The sequence below is a fragment of the Bubalus bubalis genome, chromosome 7, assembly GCF_019923935.1.
Source record: "Bubalus bubalis isolate 160015118507 breed Murrah chromosome 7, NDDB_SH_1, whole genome shotgun sequence".
NCBI classification, from domain to species: domain Eukaryota; kingdom Metazoa; phylum Chordata; class Mammalia; order Artiodactyla; family Bovidae; genus Bubalus; species Bubalus bubalis.
The window spans coordinates 51,215,556-51,239,624 of record NC_059163.1 but is presented as its reverse complement, the minus strand read 5'-3'; the positions used below and the strand labels follow the sequence as shown (position 1 = coordinate 51,239,624).

The 24,069-nt window shown below is 38.3% G+C and overlaps 1 protein-coding gene across 2 annotated transcripts; it reads right to left on the bottom strand.

Moving 5' to 3' along the window:
* Positions 1-6,031: 6,031 nt before the first annotated feature.
* On the bottom strand, positions 6,032-23,243 carry COMMD8 (COMM domain containing 8). Of its 2 annotated transcripts, none has more exons than XM_006069957.4 (5): positions 23,085-23,243; positions 17,178-17,333; positions 12,919-13,071; positions 9,415-9,570; positions 6,032-8,380 (listed from the first exon to the last, which is right to left on the bottom strand). In XM_006069957.4, exons 1-5 carry the CDS (start codon positions 23,148-23,150, stop codon positions 8,360-8,362), a joined length of 552 nt encoding a protein of 183 aa, XP_006070019.3. In that variant the 5' UTR covers positions 23,151-23,243; the 3' UTR covers positions 6,032-8,359. The 2 variants fall into 2 exon arrangements, with proteins under 2 accessions (XP_006070019.3, XP_044801842.2); XM_044945907.2 differs by having other exon boundaries at positions 8,369-8,485.
* Positions 23,244-24,069: the final 826 nt, after the last annotated feature.

Below are 24,069 nucleotides of genomic sequence, written 5' to 3'. Positions count from 1 at the left end.
AATACTCTAGAAGGAATCAAAAGCAGAGTATCTGAAGAAGAATGAATCATTGGGTTGGAAGATAAAATGGTGGAAATAATTTCTCAACAGTAGAATAAAATAAAAGAGTGAAAATAACTGAGGATAGTCTCAGAGATCTCTGGGACAATATCAAATGCACCAACATTCAAATTACAGTGGTCACAGAAGAAGAAGAGAAAAAGAAAGGATATGAGAAAATTTTTGAAGAAATTATAGTTGAAAATTTCCCCAACATGGAAAAGAAAATAGTCAATCAGGTCCAAGAGGCACAAAGAGTCCTATACAGGATAAACCCAAGGAGAAACACACCAAGACACATACTAATCAAACTAACAAAGACTAAACACAAATAAAGAATATTAAAAGCTGCAAGGGAGAAGCAACAAGTAACATACAAGGGAAACCCCATGCACTTAACAGCTGATCTTTCAGCAGAAACCCTGCAGGCCAAAAGGAAATGGCAGGATATACTTAAAGTACTGAAAGGGAAAAATCTGCAACCAAGATTACTCTACCTGGCAAGTATCTCATTCAAAATTGAGGGAAAAATCCAAAGCTTTTCAGACAAGCAAAAGTTAAGAGAATTCAGTACCACCAAACCAGCTTTACAACAAATCTTAAAGCGACTTATATAGTCAAGAAATACGAGAAGAAAAAGATCTACAAAATCAAAACCCCAAACAATTAAGAAAAATGGCAATAGAAACATATATATCAATAATTACTTTAAATGTAAATGGATTAAATGCTCCAACGAAAAGACACAGACTGGCTGAACAGGTACAAAAACAAGACCCATATATATGCTGTGTACAAGAAACCCACTTCAGACCTAGAGACACATATAGACTGAAAGTGAGAGGATGGAAAAATATATTCCATGCAAATGGAAAGCAAAAGAAAGCTGGAGTAGCAATCCTCATATCAGACAAAACAGACCTTAAAATAAGATTACAAGAAATAAGGAAGGACACTACATAATGATCAAGGGATCAATCCAAGAGGAAGACATAACAATAGTAAATATCTATGCACCCAACATAGGAGCAGCTCAATACATAAGACAAACACTAAGAGACATAAAGGGAGAAACTGACAGTACACAATAGTACTAGGAGACTTTAACACCCCACTCACACAATGGACAGATCATCAAAACAAAATTGATAAGGAAACACAAGTCTTAAATGATACATTAGATGAGATGGATCTCATTGATATCTTCAGGACATTCCATCCAAATGCAGAAGAATCCACCTTTTTCTCAAGTGCACATGGAACATTCTCCAGGATAGACCACATCTTGGGTCACAAATCAAACCTCAGTAAATTTAAGAAAATTGAAATCGTATCAGGCATCTTTTCCTACCACAATGCTATGAGACTAGGTATCAATTACAATAAAAAAAAAAAAAAACTAAAAAACATGAATACATGGAGATTAAACAATATGTTTCTAAATAACCAACAGGTTACTGAAGAAATCAAAAAGGAAATTAAAAAATTTCTAGAAACAAATGACAATGAAAACATGACAACTCAAAAACTATGGGATGCGGCAAAAGCAGTTCTAAGAGGGAAGTTTATAGCAATACAATCCTACCTCAAGAAACAAGAAAAACATCGAATATACAACCTAACTTTACACCTAAAACAACTGGAAAAAGAACAACAACAACAAAAAAAACCCAAAATTAGTAGAAGGAAAGAAATCATAAAGATCCAAGCAGAAATAAATGAAAAAGAAATGAAATAAGCAATAGTAAAGATTAATAAAACTAAAGCTGGTTCTTTGAGAAGATAAAATTGACAAACCTTTAGCCAGACTCATCAAGGGAAAGAGAGAAGAATCAAATCAACAAAATTAGAAATGAAAAAGGAGGGGTTACAACAGACAATGCAGAAATACAAAGGATTATAAGAGACTATTATGAAGAACTATATGGCAATAAAATGGATAACCTGGAAGAAATGAACAGATTCTTAGAAAAGTTCAATCTTCTAAGACTGAACCAGGAAGAAACAAAAATTATGAACAACCCAATTACAAGCACTGAAATTTAAGCTGGGATCAAAATCTCCCAAAAAACAAAACCCCAGGACCAGATGGCTTCACAGAATTCTATCAAACATTTAGAGAAGAGCTAATGCCTATCCTTCTAAAACTCTTTCAAAAAATTGCAGAGGAAGGAACACTTCCAAACTCATTTCTACGAGGGCACCATCACTCTGATACCAAAACCAAAGACAACACAGAAAAAGAAAACTACAAGCCAGTATCACTGATGAACACACATGCAAAAATCCTCAACAAAATTTTAGCAAACAGAATTCAGCAACACATCAAAAAGTTCATACACCATGATCAAGTTGGGTTTATTCCAGGGATGCAAGAATTCTTTCATATATGTAAATCAATCAATGTGATACACCATATTAACAAATTGAAAGATAAAAACCATATGATTATCTCAATAGATGCAGAAAAAGCCTTTGACAAAATTCAGCACCCATTTATGATTAAAACTCTTCAATAAATGGGCACAGAAAGAACCTATCTCAACATAGTAAAAGTCATACACGATAAGCTTACAGCAAACATTATTCTCAGTGGTGAAAAACTGAAAAGTATTCCGCCTAAGATCAGGAACAAGACAATGGTGTCCACTTTCACCACTATTATTCAACATAGTTCTGGAAGTCCTAGCAACAGCAATCAGAGAAGAAAAAGAAACAAAAGGAATCCAGATGGGAAAAGAAGAATTAAAGCTCTCACTTCTGCAGATGACATGATATGGTACATAGAAAACCCTAAAGATAGTGTCAGAAAATTACTAGAGCTAATCAGTGAATTCAGCAAAGTTTCAGGATACAAAATCAACACACAGAAATCACTTGCATTTCTATATACTAACAATGAAGAATCAGAAAGAGAAATTAAGGAATCAATCCCATTCACCATTGCAAAAAAAAAAAAAAGAATTACATATCTAGGAATAAACTTACCTAAGGAGACAAAAGAACTGTACACAGAAAATTAGACACCGATGAAAGAAATCAAAATGACATAAACAGATGGAGAGATATTCCATGTCCCTGGGTACAAAGAATCAATATTGTGAAAATAACTACACTACCAAATGCAATCTTTAGATTCAATGTGATCCCTACCAAATTACCAATGGCATTTTTCACAGAACTAGAAAAAAAATTTTTCACAATTTATATGGAAACACAAAAGACCCCAAAGAGCCAAAGCAGTTTTGAGAAAGAAGAATGGAGCTGGAGGAATCAACCTTCCTGAGTTCAGATACTACAAAGCAACAATCATCAAGACAGTATGGTACTGGCACAAAATCAGAATATAGATGAATGGAACAAGATATAAAGCCCAGAAATAAACCCATGCACCTATGGGTGCCTTATTTTTGACAAAAGGGGCAAGAATATACAATGGGGAAGACAGCCTCTTGGGAAAACTGGACAGCTACATGTAAAACAATGTAATTATAACACCTCCTAACAGCACACACAAAGATCAACTCAAAATGGATTAAAGACCTAAATGTAAGACCAGAAACTATAAAACTCGTAGAGAAAAACACAGGCAGAACACTCGATGACATAAATCAAAGCAAGATCCTCTATGACCCACCTCCTAGAGTAATGCAAATATAAACAAAAGTAAACAAGTGGGACCTGATTAAACTTAAAAGCTTTTGCACAGCAAAGGAAACTATAAGCAAGGTGAAGAGACAGCCTTCAGAATGGGAGAAAATAATAGCAAATGAAACAACTGACAAAGGATTAATTTCCAAAATATACAAACAGCTCATACAACTCAATACCAGAAAAACTAACAACCCAATCAAAAAGTGGGAAAAGACCTAAACAGACATTTCTCCAAAGACATACAGATGGCTAACAAACACGTGAAAAGATGCTCAACATCACTCATTATTAGAGAAAAGCAAATCAAAAATACAATGAGCTATGACCTCACACTGGTCAGAATGACCATCATCAAAAAGTCTACAAACAATGAATGCTGGAGAGCGTGTGGAGAAGAGGGAACGCTCTTGCACTGTTGGTGAGAATGTAAATTGATACAGCCACTATGGAAGACGGTATGGCGACTCCTTAAAAAACTAGGAATAAAACCACCATATGACCCAGCAATCCCACTTCTAGGTATATACCCTGAGGAAACCAAAACTGAAAAAGACACATGTATCCTATTTTTCATTGCAGCACTATTTACAATAGCTAGAACATGGAAGCAACCTAGACGTCCATTGACAGATGAATGGATAAAGGTTTGGTACATATACAGCATGCAATTATTACTTAGCCATAAAAAGGTACGCATTTGAGTCAGTTCTAATGAGGTGGATGAACCTAGAACCTATTATACAGAGTGAAGTTAATCAGAAAGAGAAGGATAAATATAGTATATTAATGCATATATATAGAATCTAGAAAGATGGTACTGAAGAATTTATTTGCAGGGCAGCAATGGAAAAACAGACATAGAGAACAGACTTATGGACACAGGGAGAGGGGAGGAGAGGGTGAGACGTATGGAAAGAGTAACATGGAAACTTACATCACCTTATGTAAAATAGATAGCCAACCAGAATTTGCTGTATGACTCAGGAAACTCAAAGAGGGGCTCTGTATCAACCTAGAGGGGTGGGATGGGGAGGGAGATGGGAGGTTGAAGAAGGAGGGGATATATGTATACCTAAGACTGATTCATGTTGAGGTTTGACAGAAAACAACAAAACTCTGTAGAGCAATTATCCTTCAATTAAAATATAAATAAACTATTAAAAATGAAAAAAAAAGATAAACCACAAATTAGAAGAGAATACTTAAATATTTTCAAGGCATATATGTAATAAAATTTATATTCAGGCTATGTAAAAATTTACCCCAAATTCAAAAATAAGAAAACAATCAAATTTAAAAATGGCAACAGATCTGAACAGAGACTTCACCAAAGATGCACAGATGAAAAAAAGGACATGGAAAAGACATTCAACATCATTAGCCATTAGGGAAAAGAATATTATTAAAACCACAATGAGATACAACACACCTATTCAGTTCAGTCAGTTCAGTTCAGTCGCTCAGTCATGTCCAACTCTTTGCGCACGCCAGGCCTCCCTGTCCATCACCAACTCCCGGAGTTCACACAAACTCAAGTCCATCGAGTCGGTGATGCCATCCAGCCATCTCATCCTGTCGTCCCCTTCTCCTCCTGCCCCCAATCCCTTCCAGCATCAGAGTCTTTTCCAATGAGTCAACTCTTCACATGTGGCGGCCAAAGTACTGAAGTTTCAGCTTTAGCATCAGTCCTTCCAAAGAACACCAAGGACTGATCTGCTTGCAGTCCAAGGGACTCTCAAGAGTCTTCTCCAACACCACAGTTCAAAAGCATCAATTCTTCAGTGCTCAGCTTTCTTCACAGTCCAACTCTCGCATCCATACATGACCACAGGAAAAACCATAGCCTTGACTAGACGGACCTTTGTTGGCAAAGTAATGTCTCTGCTTTTGAATATGCTATCTAGGTCAGTCATAACTTTCCTTCCAAGGAGTAAGCGACTTTTAATTTCATGGCTGCAATCACCATTTGCAGTGATTTTGGAGCCCCAAAAAATAAAGTCTGACACTGTTTCCTCTGTTTCCCCAGTTTCCCCAGCTATTTCCCATGAAGTGATGGGACCAGATGTTGTGTGTGTTTTTTGTTTGTTTTTTTTTTTAACACACCTATTAGAACAGTTGAAATTAACAAGACTGACCACACCAAGTGTTAGCAAGGAGGTGGAGGTGGAACTCTCATAGACTGTGGCATGGAAAGTAAGATGGTAAAAATTTGTTTGGAATAGTTTGGAAGTTTCCTGAAAAGATAAACATACACCTACCACATGATCCAGCTATTTCACACCTAAGTATTTACTTCCAAAAGAAAGCATATGTCCATACAAAGACACATACAAGAATATTTACAGCATTCTGTGTATTTTAATAGCCAAAAATTGCAAACAACGAAAATATCCATTAACAGGTGAACAGATAAACAAATGATGGTGGAATTCTACAATAGAATAGTTCTCAAAAATAAAATGGAAATCAACTACTGATAAATGTTGTAATATGGATGAACTCAAAATCATAATGAAAGCAGCCAGATTACACACAAAAAAGAACATGCTCTATGATTCTATTTAAATTCTGGAAAATGTGAACTAATCTATAGTGGCAGGAAGTAGATTAGTGGTTGTCTAGGAGCAAAGTGGGCAAGAAGCAAGGATTACAACAAAATAGGATGACACTTTCAGGAATGATTGGTTGCTCACCATCTTGATTGATGTGATGCTTTCCTGTGCTCAAGTGCTCTGTCGTCTCCGACTCTTTGCAGCCCTGTGGACTGTAGCCCACCAGGTTCCTCTACCTGTCATATTTCCCAGACAAGAATACTGGAGTGGGTTGCCATTTCCTACTCCAGAAGCTTTCCTGGGTACGTATATGTCAAAACTGCTCAGACTATCCACTTTAAATATGTGTAGTTTATTTCAGTCATATTTCAATAAAGTATTTAAATATGCTGATATAGTAATAATGTAGTGAGAGGACTAAGAAGAGTAAGTTTTTTTCCTTCTCAAAGGAAGGACTGTGTGGAGCGTTGAAATTCAGAAGGACCTTAGATCAGTCAGTATTATTGGACGTGCTTGTCTGCAAGCTGTTACTGGTGGTGGTGGTGCTTTAGTCACTAGGTCGTATCTGACTTTTGTGACCCCATGGACTGTAGCCCACCAGGCTTCTCTGTCCATGGGATTCTCCAGGCAAGAATACTGGAGTGGATTGCCATTTCCTTCTCCACTGTTACTGGTACACAGCATCATAAGGAATTTGCTGCTGCTAAGTCGCTTCAATCATGTCCGACTCTGTGCGACCCCAGAAACGATAGCCCACCAGGCTCCCCCATCCCTGGGATTCTCCAGACAAGAACACTGGAGTGGATTGCCATTTCCTTCTCCACTGTTACTGGTACACAGCATCATAAGGAAATTGCACAGGAAAGTAAATTAACTACTACCTCCCTAAGCACACTGGTTAGTTCAGCTGATTTTTTTTTTAATGGCCAAAATTTCTCAATGAAAAAGCAGTATATTGAGGAACATTCTGGCACAAACTCCACATCTAATCACCAAGCTGTAACAAACAGTTCACAGAGTGGCATTATCTAGACCACACTCACATTTATTAATCTCCCTAAACCTATATACTCATCTGTATGGAATAATAGGGATTGCTCTGGACACCTCAAGTAACAGTCTGATGCTCTAATGAGTTATAAAGCTTGCAAAACAGCAGGTACCAATGATGTATCATACTGCATTATATAGGAATTTGAAAATACAGCAAAACATAAAGATAATATATTTTTATTTGCTCAGAATGCTTGTTTCTAAAGGTCACTGAAATTAAAAATGGTTTGCTTTCCAATGAAGTTGTTAACATCCAGAACTTCATTAAGTTTACACCCAAATAAGAATTTACAATAAACAAGAACCTATATAGTCTTAGCAGATATTGGAGTAATAAGGTATACACTATACAGTGACACATATTCTTTTTATCAGAGCATAGTCTCCTGAACAGACACAGAAATGCAGAAGTAAGTAACAGTGTTGTTTTCACTTTTATCTATGCTCGAATATTTTAGTTCCTAGAATTCAAAATTCAAATTGTTCACCCAGATTTAGTTTATTTTTTTTCCTTCCAGTTCAAGTCTGGAGAGCTTCTCTATAAAATTTTACATTTTATAACTTTTCCTTTGAAATATGAGAAAAGCATGAAATCTCCTGAGTTAGATGCAGCTTATACATTCTTTAAAAATTATTTTTAAAAAAATATCACAAGTGAACCACCAAATATATCCATAATAAACTCCTTGCTATTCACATAGTTCTTTAAGCAATATTCAAGTATATTTGTGCTTGTATGTTTACATTACTTTAGAGTATATTTTTAGCTTACCATAAAACTGTATCTATAAAGCCTTTTCAAATATTTAACAAATGAAGCAAAACAGTCATTATGAAAATATAAACTGTGTTTACACCCTTTTCATCTTTCATGTTTTTATGCATTTCCTGTCAACCATATAATTTTCTTTTCTTTAGGGATGCTGATAAATTGTTGTCTTTGTAATCTCAACACTGCTGCTTTCTCAGCTGGCCATTCAGATTTTCTGAACACATGGTATTCTCTCTGTGCATCAGTTGTACCAGTGGAATCTGATAATGTTGGTATTCATCATTTCCAGTTATTTCAACTGCAGGACCACCTTCAAACACAAAATGGAGGAAGGGCAGCAATCAGATTATACCAGAATGATGCCAGTAGATGCTGAATGAGATGCTTTGAAATCTCTGAAGAAGGGCCTGGAGAACTGACAAGAATAACACAAAAAACACAGGCATGCAAGGATCCACGGTTCAGACTCATTCAACATTTACACCAGAACCTGCCACACACCCCTTCAGACATGCAGCCCCATCAAAAGGTAAGCCAGGCTACCAGTTTATTACTGGGCACGTGGACAAGTCATCAAGGCACTGTGATGCCCAAGTGACTGCAGAAGATGAAGTATACCGGGGTTTCAAAAAGATGGAGACAAGATGGGTCAGTGTCAAGAGAGGTGGAAAGAATAACTGACTTTAGTCCTTGAGACACAATCACTAGAGATGATGCTCAGCAACAGGGAAAGGAACATACATAATGCAGATAAGTATTTTTTATGTCTTCACAGCAGCAGTTTCTACTGTTTAAATATCATTGTTCTCATTAGTTAAACATCAGAATTGTTACTGTTATTTAGCCATTCCTTTGTAAATGCAAAGCTTTTGGTCCTTCATTAGTTTGTCTCAAACTGATATTTTTGTAACTATAAACGATATTCTGTCTCCTGAACTTAAATTATCTACCATTTGTCCAGTTAAATAAAACAATCTTTTCTTCAAAATCATAACTATTTTTAATCATTAAATCTCTTCAGAACTAGCTAATTTCACAGCCCCAAGATAAAAAAAAAAAAAAAATTTATCATTAATGGGGACTAGGGCAAAACAAATTTAGCTTTTATTCCTTAAAATATAACTACTGAACAAATTATGTTCTATTAATGCAAATCGATAATAAATGTAATATCTAAAATGAGAGATGCAGCACGTATCAACAAAACATCTTTTGTGCTTGACATAAAATATCAGGAACAAAACAAACTTTAAATGGAAATGATTAGCTTTTCTTATATTGCTCCAGTGGTATCAATCAAAACTTAAAACATTTTGAAGCACACAACAAAATTAAAACACATACCTTATTAGCTGCTTCCAAGGAATTTATTAGCTTCTGCAGCTCTTCTTTACTCATTTCAACAGAATATGGCTTGACTTCACCATTTTCTTTTACATCCAGATAAAGGTTTAAAAGTGGCATTTGTAATGAAGCAATCTTGTCACTAGAAAGTGCAAGCTGTTTAAAATGAGAAAAACAGTAATTAATAAGTAGTTTTTAAAAGGAATATACTAAAAATGCATCAGAGCTTACAAACAACACATTGAAGGAAAAAAAGAGTACTCTTGTTTGCTATGAAGTACAGGGAAATATGAAAGGAATCAAGGAAATTAAACTCATGCCAAAGCAGCACATATCTGAACAGAAAAAGAAAGGAGAGTGAATGAAAGCAAGAAAATAGTTTAGGGACAACTGATTGGGATTTGTAGTAGGAGTAGATAGCTAGAGCAGTGCTATGGCTCAGAAGTACCAAAATGGGTCCAAGAAACAGAGAATTCTTAAAGAAGTGTAATGACACCAAGAGGACAAAAGTCCACATACAAAGATAAAACTAAAACATGGTGCAGCTCAGAAATTAAGTTGTGTAAATAATGAGCAGTTAACTCTCCATTAAACTACTGACAAATGTTATCAAGATACCACCTTCAATTAGAGTCAGTCAACAAAAATATGACACTCTTCCCTCTTCCACTCTGTCTAAAATCAGTAGCTGAGAGGAAATGGAAGAACCAAATGTTGATGATACTAAAGCTTTTTGAAGCAAACATCATAGCTTCACTGGCAGATGGCAAAGAGAAACTCAATTTCCCTGGAATTTGAGCCAGGAACCCATAATAACTGAATTTTGGAGTGCAAGCACTTGTAAAAATTGACTGGGGCAATGGTAAAGGACTCCTTCTGTGTGGTACATATACTGCTGCCGCTGCTGCTAAGTCACTTCAGTTGTGTCCGACTCTGTGCGACCCCATAGACGGCAGCCCACCAGGCTCCCCCGTCCCTGGGATTCTCCAGGCAAGGACACTGGAGTGGGTTGCCATTTCCTTCTCCAATGCATGAAAGTGAAAAGTGAAAGTGAAGCCGCTCAGTCGTGTCCGACTCTTAGCGACCCCATGGACTCCATGCAGCCCACCAGGCTCTTCCGTCCATGGGATTTTCCAGGCAAGCGTACTGGAGTGGGGTGCCATTGCCTTCTCCGGGTACATACACTACAGGACCAAATAAACCTTCACACAACTCCTCCATTTTCTCTCTCCAAAATACAGGACTCACCATATCTGAGATTTGAAAGTATCAGCTTCAGGTTGCCCACCTCATCGTTAATTCTCTTCAGTATTTCCAATAAGTGGTTTAGCCTATGCTTGAGTACCAGCAATGAGGATGAGTGTGCTAACTCAAAAAGAGATTAGAATAATTTTCAGACACTCATGGAATGAGTGAGTGAAGTCACTCAGTCATGTCTGACTCTTTGTGACCCCGTGGACTGTAGCCCACCAGGCTCCTCCGTCCATGGGGATTCTCCAGGCAAGAATACTGGAGTGGGTTGCCACTTCCTTCTCCAGGGGATCTTCCCGACCCAGGGACTGAACCCAGGTCTCCCGCATTGCAGGCATACACTTTAACCTCTGAGCCACCAGGGAAGCCCCAAGGGGTTAGATTATTATTTCTTAGGTTGAAATTATTGCATTGCATATACTTTAGCCTTGTCCTATCCCCCAAAGCCACAAAGCACATATCTATTCCTTCATCCACGTCTTAAAACTTCATTTAATTAAATTTATTATAACTCTAATGTTGTTATACATGTTTTAGATGTCTGCAGTGCAAGTTAACACAAAAGATGTAATTTTAATTATCTTTGATACATTTTTAAGAAAATGTATCTCAAAAACACATTTTAGGTATCAGTTCAGTCGCTCAGTCCTGTCCAACTCTTTGCAACCCCATGAATTGTAGCAAGCCAGGCCTCCCTGTCCATCACCAACTCCCAGAGTTCATTCAAACTCATGTCCTCGAGTCGGTGATGCCATCCAGCCATCTCATCCTCTGTCGTCCCCTTCTCCTCCTGTCCCCAATCAGCTCCCAGCATCAGAGTCTTTTCCAATGAGTCAACTCTTCACATGAGGTGGCCAAAGTATTGGAGTTTCAGCTTTAGCATCGGTCCTTCCAACGAACTACCCAGGACTGATCTCCTTTAGAATGGACTGGATGGATCTCCTTGCAGTCCAAAGGACTCTCAAGAGTCTTCTTCAACACCACAGTTCAAAAGCATCAATTCTTAGGCACTCAGCTTTCTTCACAGTCCAACTCTCACATCCATACATGACCACTGGAAAAACCATAGCCTTGACTAGACGGACCTTTGTTGGCAGAGTAATGTCTCTGCTTTTGAATATGCTATCTGCTGCTGCTGCTGCTGCTAAGTCGCTTCAGTCGTGTCCGACTCTGTGCGACCCCATAGCCGGCAGCCCACCAGGCTCCCCCATCCCTGGGATTCTCCAGGCAAGAACACTGGAGTGGGTTGCCATTTCCTTCTCCAATGCATAAAAGTGAAAAGTGAAAGTGAAGTTGCTCAGTCGTGTCTGACTCTTAGCGACCCCATGGACTGTGGCCCACCAGGGTCCTCTGTCCATGGGATTTTCCAGGCAAGAGTACTGGAGTGGGTTGCCATTGCCTTCTCCTTTGGTCATAACATTCCTTCCAAGGACCAAGTGTCTTTTTAATTTCATGGCTGCAATCACCATCTGCAGTGATTTTGAAAACCAAAAAAATAAAGTCTGCCACTGTTTCCACTGTTTCCCCATCTATTTCCCATGAAGTGATGGGACCAGATGCCATGATCTTAGTTTTCTGAATGTTGAGCTTTAAGCCAACTTTTTCACTCTCCTCTTTCACTTTCATCAAGAGGCTTTTTAGTTCCTCTTCACTTTCTGCCATAAGGGTGGTGTCATCTGCACATCTGAGGTTATTGATATTTCTCCTGGCAATTTTGATTCCAGCTTGTGCTTCTTCCAGCCCAGCATTTCTCATGATGTACTCTGCATGTAAATTAAATAAGCAGGGTGACAACATACAGCCTTGACGTACTCCTTTTCCTATTTGGAACCAGTCTGTTGTTCCATGTCCAGTTCTAACTGTTGCTTCCTGACCTGAATATAGGTTTCTCAAGAGGCAGGTCAGGTGGTCTGGTATTCCCATCTCTTGAAGAATTTTCCACAGTTTATTGTGATCCACACAGTGATAGGCTTTGGCATAGTCAATAAAGCAGAAATAGATGTTTTTCTGGCACTCTCTTCCTTTTTCCATGATCCATATTAGATATATAATATTACAAAAAAATAATGTATTCAAAAAGTGAAACAGAAAGTATTCTCCTCCTGAAAACACTCCTGACTCTTTGCGACTCCATGGTCTGTAGCCCACCAGGCTCCTCTGCTCATGGGATTCTCCAGCAAGAATACTAGACTGGGTTGCCATTTCCTTTTCCAAATAAAAAATATAAATACTCACAAATAAATATATTCTCACCTTTATCTGCCAATCAAAATCCTGTAGTCGTGCAGAGGAAATATCAACTATTTCTTCCAACAGAGTCTTCTTGATTTCATCTTTCCTACTTTTTAAGCATTTCATGATAGCTTCTTGATGAGATGAATTCAACTGATTCAACTGTTGAGATATCTATGAAAAGAAAAATAAATGATTAGAAAATAAGTGAAAAGGCTTTTCTGTTTAAAATGTAAACAACAGTTACATTCTCATTTCATATAATCTTTAAAATGGTAGTAAATGGGGAAAAATACTACTATGACTATAAAAAGAATAAGATGAGGATGCATAACCAGGAAACAAGAAGTTTTAACAAGGTTTTGCAAAACAGAAAGGAAAAGGGCTGACTGATGAACCAACATGGGAGAGAATACATTGGAAACCACTAAAGCTGATTTACCGATATTAATGTATTAGACAAAACAGACTTTAAGGCAAGAAGACTTACAAGAAATAGAACAAGATAGTAATGGGGTTGTTCAACAGAAATACACAACAATCATAAATTTGTGTGCACCTAATAACGTGGCCTCAAAATATATAAAGCAGCAAAACTTGGCAGAAAAAGTAAAACGGGAAAATCAACTTTCATAGAGATGCTAACACACCCTTCAGTAATGGATGGGAAGAGAAAGCACTGTAAAGATACAGCACTGAGAAACACTTTCTATTTAATCTAACTACACACAGAGCACTACACTCTACAACTGAAAAATACATATTATCTTCTAATGTATATGGAACATTACCCGAAAATGAACCATATGCTGAGCCATGTCACAAACCACAACAGATTTCAAAGAACTGGAATCATATTAATTATATTTTTGAGTCATCGTGTAATTAAATGAGAACTGAACAAAACTTATCCAAATATTTTAAAATTAAGCAGCATGGTAACACAGTACTAAGTGACGAAGTAAATCTTGCATACACTCTTTCATAGGAAAAAGAAAAGAAAAACAAACAACAACAACTTCCTAATTCATTCCACAAGATGGGAATAAAACCTGATATTTTGACAAAAACATTATAGGCAAAAAATTATGGGCCAAGATTACTCAAACATAGGTGAAAAAAATCCTAATGAAATACTGACAAATCAAAATAAATTAAAAAAGAATAATATATCTTGACCAAGTTGGATTTATTTTGGTAAGGTTAGTTTAACATTCAAAAATCAATGTAAGGCATCACATTAACAAAATAAAGGTGAAGATATAAATTTAGGAAAAAAATAATTTTATAAAATTCAATACCTATTAATTCTCAGCAAAGTAAGAATCGGCAGAAGCTTCTTTAATCATTGATACCAACAAAATCATACAGCTAACATATTAAATTGTGAAATAATGAACACATACATTCTCCCTTAAGTCAGACAAGGCACTGGTTTTTTTCTTCTTTTCTTTTCTAAAACTGTTCTGAAGACATTAGGCAGTACAATAGAGGGAAAAAAGAAATAAAAACTATTAAAATTGAAAAAGAAAATGATTACATACCAAAAAAATTCCCCCCCCAAATTTATAAGCCATTATATATAGTAGATAGGGGCTTCCATGGTGGCTCATATGATAAATAATTTGCCTGAAATACAGGAGACTTGGGTTCAATCCCTGGGTCAGGAAGATCCTCTGGAGAAGGGAATGGTTACCCACTCCAGTATTTCTTGCCTAGAGAATTCCATGGACAGAGAAGCCTGGTGGGCTACAGTCCATGGTGTCGCAAAGAGTTGGACAAGACTGAGCAACTTACACTTCTATATAGTAAATAAATTTAGAAAGATTGTTGGACACAGAGTAAGTATACAAAAACCAACTTGGGTTTCCACATACTAGCAATATGCAATTGGAGAACAAAATTTAAGAACATCTGAAACATCAGTTACTTAGAAATAAACACAGCAAAACATTTGTGAGAGCTCTACACTGAGAACTACAAAATACAAGAGAGAAACTGAAGCTAATCTAAATAAATAAAGGTAATACCAAGTTCATAGATCAGAAGGCTCAATACTGTTGTCAATTCTCTCCAAAATAGAGACTCAGTGCAACCCATGCTATGGACTTAATGTCCCCTCAAAATTCACATTAAAACTCTGACCCTCAAGATGATATCTAGAAATGGGGCCTTTGACACAAAATCAGGCTTAGATGAGGTGATGAAGGTAAGACCCTCATGATGGGATCAGTTCCCTTGTAAGAAGCATCAGAGAGTTTGCTCCCTCTCTCTCTGTACCGGACCCCGCCCCCCACAGCCATCAGAGGACACAGTGAGAAGGCAAAAGTCTTCAGCAAGGAAAAAGCCCTCCCTCATAAGGGACCAGAATCAGCCAGGGCCTTAATTTTGTATTCCCTAAACTCTAGAACTGTGAGAAATTAATTCCTGTTATTTAAGCTACCCATTTTAAGGTATTTTGTTGCGGCAGCCCAAGCTAATACTCTCCATCAAAATTCCAGCAAGTGTTTTGGTTAAAAGTGACTGATTTTAAAATGTACCTGAAATTATGGAGGATATAGAAAAATCAAAGCTATCTTGAAGAAATACAAGGTTGAAGGTCTTCTACTATCAGATATCAAAATTTAATGTAATGCAGCTCTAATTCTACAGTAATTTAAGCCATTGAGATATGGGTAAATACAGGCAAACAGACTAATGGACTAGAAAGAGTCCAGATACAGACCCAAACATATATGGTCACCTGCATTTCCAAGAAAGGCTGCACAGCAATTCTATGAGGTAAGGATGGTCATTTTGACAAATGGATATCATATGGAAAAATCTCAACTTGATCCTTACTCCATATACAAATAGTAATTCAAATATATCACTGACATAAATAAAAGCTAAAACAATCAAACTACAAAAAAAATGAAAAAGTTTTCATGATTTTAGCACAAACACTCCTTAAACACAGTATTAACATCACTATCAGAAGAAAATATTGACAAATTAGACTTGATTAAAATTCAGAACTTCTATTCACCAAAAGACACTATTAAGAGACTAAAAAGACAAGCAATATAATAGAAAATATTTAAAATACATATATCCAAGAACTCATATTCAGAATATCATCCAAATCAAAATGATAAATATATATAACTTCATTTTTCCCCAAGTGGGCAACCTACACAAACATGCCCAAATTACTTTTGACAAAGGTACAAAAGCAGTTTAATGGAAAGACACCCCGTGAACCTGCAGTTTTACTTTAAGATGTCTATTCTAGAAAAGCTGACCAATTTGTGTATAAAAAGACACATACAAAATGTTTGCAGCAACACTATTCATAATAATGAAAGAGGCAATGATCCAACTGGTCATCCGTAGGGAGACACAAAAATAAGTCTTACTAATGCCTATCATCAAATACTACAAGGAGATGAAACACATAAGCCAGATCAATACTTTTCACATTGATAAATCTAAAACACAGTATTGCTGAAAAAATTATAAATGGATACATACATTACCACTCACAAGTTACACATTTAAACAGCTCAAATAATTGTATGTATCGCTTAAAGATGCAAATATTCATACATTAGAGAATATGAAACATGCATACAAATTCACTAGTGGTTTTTTCTATTGGGAGGGTGATATTTACATGCATCTATAATGCCTTGTTTCTAAAACACACACACACAAACCTGAAATACATAAAGTAACATGTGAACAGTTGTTTAATTGTGGTAACGGGAATATAGGTATCAGTTATATACCTTTTAATTTTCTTCCACATGATTTAAATGTTTCACAATTTAAAATAAGACAACCAATCAGAAACAAAAGTACAAAAACCCAAAACTTCCACAGATTTTTCCATTTACTCACAATTAGGTTTTTATTGCTATCGCAAAGAGTCAGACACGACTGAGCAACTGAACTGAACTGATTTTATAAACTTGGACCTCCCTGGTGGCTCAGATGGTAAAGAATCTGCCTGCAATGTGGGAGACGTGCATTCAATCCCTGGGTCAGGGAGATCCCCTGGAGAAGGGAATGGCTACCTACTCCAGTATTCTTGCCTGGAGAATTCCATGGGCAGAGAAGCCTTGCGAGTTACACTCCATAGGGTCGCAGAGTCAGATAGGACTGAGTGACTAACACTGTCACTTTTCATTACACACTTACTGAGGATATATTACATGGTACCCTAAACACCAAAATAATAATAAAAAAAAAAATCTGAACATGAATTATCAAGGTATCGAAATCTGGAGCAAAGTTACCTCTTCGTCAGATAAATTTTTACCAACTACAGCTCTGAAAAAGGTGGTAATGTCTTCTAGAACATGCATCCATTCTGTTGAATCCCAAACACTGTGATAATCCTGGTATAGAGGATAAGTTCGGCCACAAATGCCATCAATTATTTTGTGAAGAAGCTAGAGAGAAAAAAACAAGAGAGAATAATAAATGTAATTATAAGTAAAATTATAAAACAGATTTATCTTCCTTGTAGCAAATAAATGTTATTGGCAGAAGTCCATGTTATCTGCAGAAAAGCTGAGGCTGAAAAGCAACTATCCTTAACATTATTTTATTAACTAAAAGTCAGAGCTACACACACACATACACACAGACTTTCCATAATTTTGTCCACCTTCAGAAACTAAAATAATTTTACAGAATCGCTGTTGTTTCTCCAATGTTCCTAAGAGGAATATGGTGAGTGCAGCAGTTTCTCCTTGGGATTCCTTAGACTTCATATTAATACCAACAACCAAAAAACAAGGTATAAGTCTTACAGCAAAGTCTTTCAACTGTAAATCTACAAACCCCTTCTCTCCATTTTCCATAGCATCCACACTTATCTTCTTTCGGTCCACTCCAAAAAACCCCTCATTGACTTACTTTCTCTTTTTCACATTTCTTTCTCTCTACCCTAGCTTAATGCCAGCAATGGAAATCCTAACACATATATAACTGAACATGTGATTAAGTCTGTGGCTTTTGGAACAAAACTGGCTAGTCTGAATCTTATTCCCGCTATTTACTAGTTTTGCCAAGTTACTTACAGATTCTTTGCTGGTTTCCTCATGCGTAAAACGAGGATATCATCCACCCCCATAATGTTGTTTTAAGGATTGAAGAAGGATACATGCAAATCACTTGGCACACTCCTGACATTAAACATTGCTTCCCATTGTTATCCTTCTTTTTACTAGTTGTAATTATCATCATCACTATTACTACTGGTACTAACATATATCATCATAACATAACATCCACACCTCTAACATATATTACCTGAGTACCTACTGTATCAGCACTACTCTAGGCAAGTGATCAATACAGTTTTCTTTCTCAAGAGATATTTGTGTGTTATAAGAAGAGTACCTGAATCCAAATAACTTGGAAATGCATTTAAACATTAAGGAGGCTTCCAACTCTTTTCTCCTGGATCATGTTCCAGTGCATTTTAAGCAAAAACGCCTTCTCTGTAATATCATAGTTTTTGGAACAGAGATGAGTAATTGGTGACTCTAATTCCAAATGATGGCTAATGCACTATGTGAACAGAATTTTATTTACCATAAATTAACGAAAAACATTTTCAATTTGAAATCATTCAAAATTCTCTACCTACACTTCACCTTATTCCAAACTGTCCCCAATGCTAAAGTAAAACCCAGAACTCAAATTGAAAACTAAGAGCACCATGTTTTTGGAACATAATCTTTTTAAATTAATTCACAAATATGTAATGAGCACTTCATACCAGTTATTAAACAGGTTAATGCAAATACAAAGAAAAAATAACTATAATAGCTAGCATTTATAGAGCCCTAATTATATACCAAACACTGTGCTGATCTTCACTACAACCCTGTGAAGTAAGTCTTGCTATTATGCCCATTTTAAAAATGAGGAAACTGAGGATAAATAAGATAAGGTCCTATCATATCAGAGCCTCAGGCCATTAGAGAAAACTAATATAATCAATAAGTATATGCAATTTAGGATGATAGGTGTTATAATTAAAGTTTACAGAGGGTACAAAGGAGCACAGAAGAGAAAACTATGTCTTAAAATAATGAATAGTTAGCCAAACAGGAGCAGGGTATTTCTAGTCACAACAGCTGCACGTTGACAGGATAAAAGTGTAAAACCGCATGGCGCAGTTTGGGAGATGGCAGCATACAAAGGTGGAGAGGTGGCAGAGACCACACCATAAAGGGCCTTGTACACAATGCAGAAGAGCCCAGACTGTAATCTGTGTTCAACAGGGAAGCAACCTCTTCACATATTTGCATTCAGTTCAGTTCAGTCACTCAGTCGTGTCTGACTCTTTGCGACCCCATGAATTGCAGCACGCCAGGCCTTCCTGTCCATCACCATCTCCTGGAGTTCACTGAGACTCACGTCCATCAAGTCGGTGATGCCATCCAGCCATCTCATCCTCTGTCGTCTCCTTTCCCTCCTGCCCCCAATCCCTCCTAGCATCAGAGTCTTTTCCAATGAGTCAACTCTTCGCATGAGGTGGCCAAAGTACTGGAGTTTCAGCTTTAGCATCAGTCCTTCCAAAGAACACCCAGGGCTGATCTCCTTTAGAATGGACTGGTTGGATCTCCTTGCAGTCCAAGGGACTCTCAAGAGTCTTCTCCAACACCACAGTTCAAAAGCATCAATTCTTCGGTGCTCAGCTTTCTTCACAGTCCAACTCTCACATACATACATGACGACTGGAAAAACCATAGCCTTGACTAAACGGACCTTTGTCAGCAAAGTAATATCTCTGCTTTTGAATATGCTATCTAGGTTGGTCATAACTTTCCTTCCAAGGAGTAAGCGTCTTTTAATTTCATGGCTGCAGTCACCATCTGCAGTGATTTTGCAGCCCAAAAAAATAAAGTCTGACACTGTTTCCACTGTTTCCCCATCTATTTCCCATATTTGCATTATGTTTCCATAAATCTGCCAGCAGGTCAGGAGATACAAGGAAAGAAAAGGGCAAGAGGGTGAGTCCAAAGGCCCCCCACTTCCATTTACTTACCAGCAAGAGATTAAAAGGGAGGTGATAAATTGTTAGGGACACTCAAACTGGAGGCAGCAGAGAGGTAAAGGAGATCTGAAAAGGATGATACTCAGAATTTCAGGTTGAATGATAGGAAGTGGTGGTATCACAAACCAAATTTGAGGCTACAGCCACAGGAGAAAGTTAGGGAAAAAGACAAGAGCTAAGCCAAGTATATACTAAATTTGAGGTACCTATGGGTGTATCTAAGCAGAAGCCTGATACTCAGAAGAGATTTTTAGATCCAGAGATTCAGGAGTCATCCACATACCTGGCAGTGAAGGTTATGGGCCTATCTAAGTAGAATGCAGGTAAGACGAAGACAGGAGCAGAAAGCTAATACAAGACTCAGAGTCAACAGATCTGAGCATCTGTTTCCACTTTGCCACTTACTAGTTTGGCAACTTTGGGTACATTACCCAAACCCTCTACATACATTTCAGTTTTCTCATTTGTACAGTCAGAGAAAAGTTAAGATCTTTTTTTTTTTATCCTGGCAAGATAAGTAAGTTTATTACTTTCTATCTCCTCCACACTATTCCCATTATAAATGGAACAAAGGAAAAAGAAAGGCAGAGATTTGGGGCTTATAAAAGCTGGATACCACATAACTCTCTATCACATTAGCAGGCTAAGCCCTCGTCCCCAACCTTCATCCACTGTAAATGAAACAGATTTGGGATTTATTCAAAATTACATATCATAGAAACTAAAAGCCAGCCCATCAGAGCCTGGGATCCAGATCTTGGTCACAATGATAAAGCTGAATTTAGTAAACATTAATTGATTCCTTACTTTAGCAAATACTGATTAAGAACCCACCTGGAGCCAGACATAATTCCCAAGAACCAGGTATATAAACAAAGTATCTACCCTGAAGGAGTTCAGAATAAGAGAGACTAGTGGCAAGAGGACCAGTTAGGAAGTTGCATTTAAGGAAGACTTGATTAGGCTGGAACTGCTGGGGAACAGAAAAAGATGGGAGTAAGCATCAGTTCAGTTCAGTTCAGTTCAGCCTCTCAGTCGTGTCCGACTCTTTGCAACTCCATGAATCGCAGCACGCCAGGCCTCCCTGTCCATCACCAACTCCCAGAGTTCACTCAGACTCATGTCCATCGAGTCAGTGATGCCATCCAGCCATCTCATCCTCTGTCGTGTCCTTCTCCTCCTGCCCCCAATCCCTCCCAGCATCAGTCTTTTCCAATGAGTCAACTTTTCGCATGAGGTGGCCAAAGTACTGGAGTTTCACCTTCAGCATCATTCCACCATCATTCTTTCCATTCTGAAGAAATCCCAGGGCTGATCTTCAGAATGGACTGGTTGGATCTCCTTGCAGTCCAAGGGACTCTCAAGAGTCTTCTCCAACACCACAGTTCAAAAGCATCCATTCTTCGGCACTCAGCCTTCTTCACAGTCCAACTCTCACATCCATACATGACCACAGGAAAAACCACAGCCTTGACTAGACGGACCTTTGTTGGCAAAGTAATGTCTCTGCTTTTGAATATGCTATCTAGGTTGGTCATAACTTTCCTTCCAAGGAGTAAGCGTCTTTTAATTTCATGGCTGCAGTCACCATCTGCAGTGATATTGGAGTAAGCATAGTAACATATTAATAATAATACAAAGCATGAGTCAGTTCTCTGAAGTCAGAGGGCAAAGGACCACAGCTCCCAGAGCTCAAGCTGAAACTCTATTTTGCTTATGTTGCCTTTTTTTTTTTTTTAACAGGGCTGGCAAATTTCTTTTGAGTCTTATACTTGGGGCACCAAGGGTTTTTTAACTTGAAAGTTCAAGGGAGAAAAAACACTTCTCAGTTAGATTTTCCTCTTACAGTAACCATTGGGTTTTCTTCCTTTCACAGTTCACAGACAAAATTTCGTTGTATGTATTTACTGTCTCCACATTTCTCTCACCCTTCAAACTAAAAATCTGCTGCTGTCAAAAACAATTATAAACTGCCAGTACCTTTGGTATTAAGGCTAAACCCAGGAGTATAGTACACCAAGGCTCCTGACTGCTCCTCACTTGTTCAGCCACAGTCTCCCTGCTCTACTTCTCAGTCTTAACTTTGGCCTCTAAAACTACAGCAGGCCCTAAAGCTCCCAGGGGCTGCCTTTCTTCTAGTCTTCATAAGTGCTGTCCCTTGGCCTGAAACACTCTGTACCCTCAGCCCATCTGGTTCCTACTCATCCTTCAGGAACTCAACGTAGAAACCTAGGCAGATGCTCTAGAAAATGTTCCCTTGCCCCTTCCAGCCAGAGTTGCTACCCCTCCTACAAACTGATTACTAGATAACTCATTAATTCAGTTATCCATTTATTCAGTTTGGTTTCCTCATTAGTTAACAAGGTCCACCAGGGTATAGGCTGTCTCATTCACCATTTTACCTTATCCCATAGGGTATTAAGCACATAGTTCAGTGAACAGTTGGCTGAACAAGTGAATAAGGCTGCTTTTTTCCCGATTCTCATAAACTAGGTTCCTTCCTAGACTGGAGGGGGCAACATATATGTCACGTCTTGAAGTACGGTCCACCTTGGACCATCCTACCTGTAAGTCTCCCAGTCTGGGGTAACACTTATCAATTTTTTTCTGCCACCCATAAAGTATTACGGCCTGCCTCTCTAGGTCACCACGGTATTCCCATCACCGAGCACCAGTGTTCCTGTGCATGGGGAATGTTGTAGAGGTTTTGCTGAAACAGTTAATGAATGAATGAAACATATACAAGAGGTTGTAAACCACCCCCTCCAGCTTTCAAGCTGGCGACTGCGCACTCCCCAGTCCAGGGTCACTTGGTCCCGGCCGCTCCCGGGAACGGGTAAGTGGTCCCCGCTAGGGTGCGGGCGCGGCCCCGTGGGCGTCTGCGTGCAAAACCCCTGGAGGGGCCGCTGGAAGCCAAAGCTCGGAGCCTAAGCTCGTCCCAAGCCTAGGAATTCTCCACTCTCCAGAGAACACGGGGTGGGGCGAGGGAGCACCCAAAATCACACCCGGTCCTCTTCCCCTCCCCGGGCAGCCGGCGCGGGACTCCCAAAGGCATTGGGATGAGGCCTACCCCTCACGCCAAGCCTTCCAGGAGCCTGGCCCGCGCAGCCTGCCCCTGCGCCCTCCTCACCTGCAAGCCCCGCTCTGCAGGAAGCTTCTGCAGCCGCCACAAGGGTGTCCCCTCTTCCGGCTCCATCCCTGCGAGAAGCTCGGGGCTAGGTCACATGACCAGTCCCGGCGTAAGACGTGCTACGCCTCGTCCACGTGACCAGCCGGGACGGGTGGGAGGGGCGGGCTCGGAGACGCTGGAGCCCATGTGCGCGTGCGCAGAGGTGGAGGCTTGGCTTTCTCCGTAATCAAAGAAAATCCTTTCCGTCTGGGGCAACATTGGTTAAACACCCTTTTGGTATTACAATGAAGATGCATTCTCAAATCTCTCAGAGCAATTTGGCAACTTTATTCAGAGTTATATTAAACTTTCTATGCACACTTAGAATGCAAAATAAGGGTAACTAAAAAAAAAAAAATAAGGGTAACTACATTTGGAAGGCAAATTGATTTGGAAAGTATCCTGATTTGGAAGGTCAATTTGCCTCCTACCGTGCGCGAGGTTCTTCATAGATTATCCTATGAAGTTACTATTTTCATCCTTATTTCCAAATAACAAGACCAGAGAAGTTACTAGGGTTGTCAGATTTAGCAAATAAAAATACCAAATTCCCAGTTAAACATGAAATTTCAGATAATATTTTCTTATAAGTGTGTCTTAAATATTGTATGGGACATAACACTAAAAAAGTATTCTTTATCTGAAATTCAAACTTAACCAGGCATCTTGTATTTTATCTGTCAACCCTAAAAGTCCCCACAAAAAGTCCCTAAGAGCTCAGCCTGAAGTAAATGAAATCAGATTCTAGAGCCAGACTCAAAGTTGGACTAAACCTAAAACCCAGAGCACCTGTGATTACTCTCATTATAGCTTTTACTTATGCTGGAGAATTCGGTAATAAATAAGGTAGCCTCTGCGAGCCAGAAGTTTCCAGGAGCACAGTAAATAAGAGACAGAAACAGGAATTACAATCTAAACAATAGCAAATGTGGTGCAAGCTGCTAAA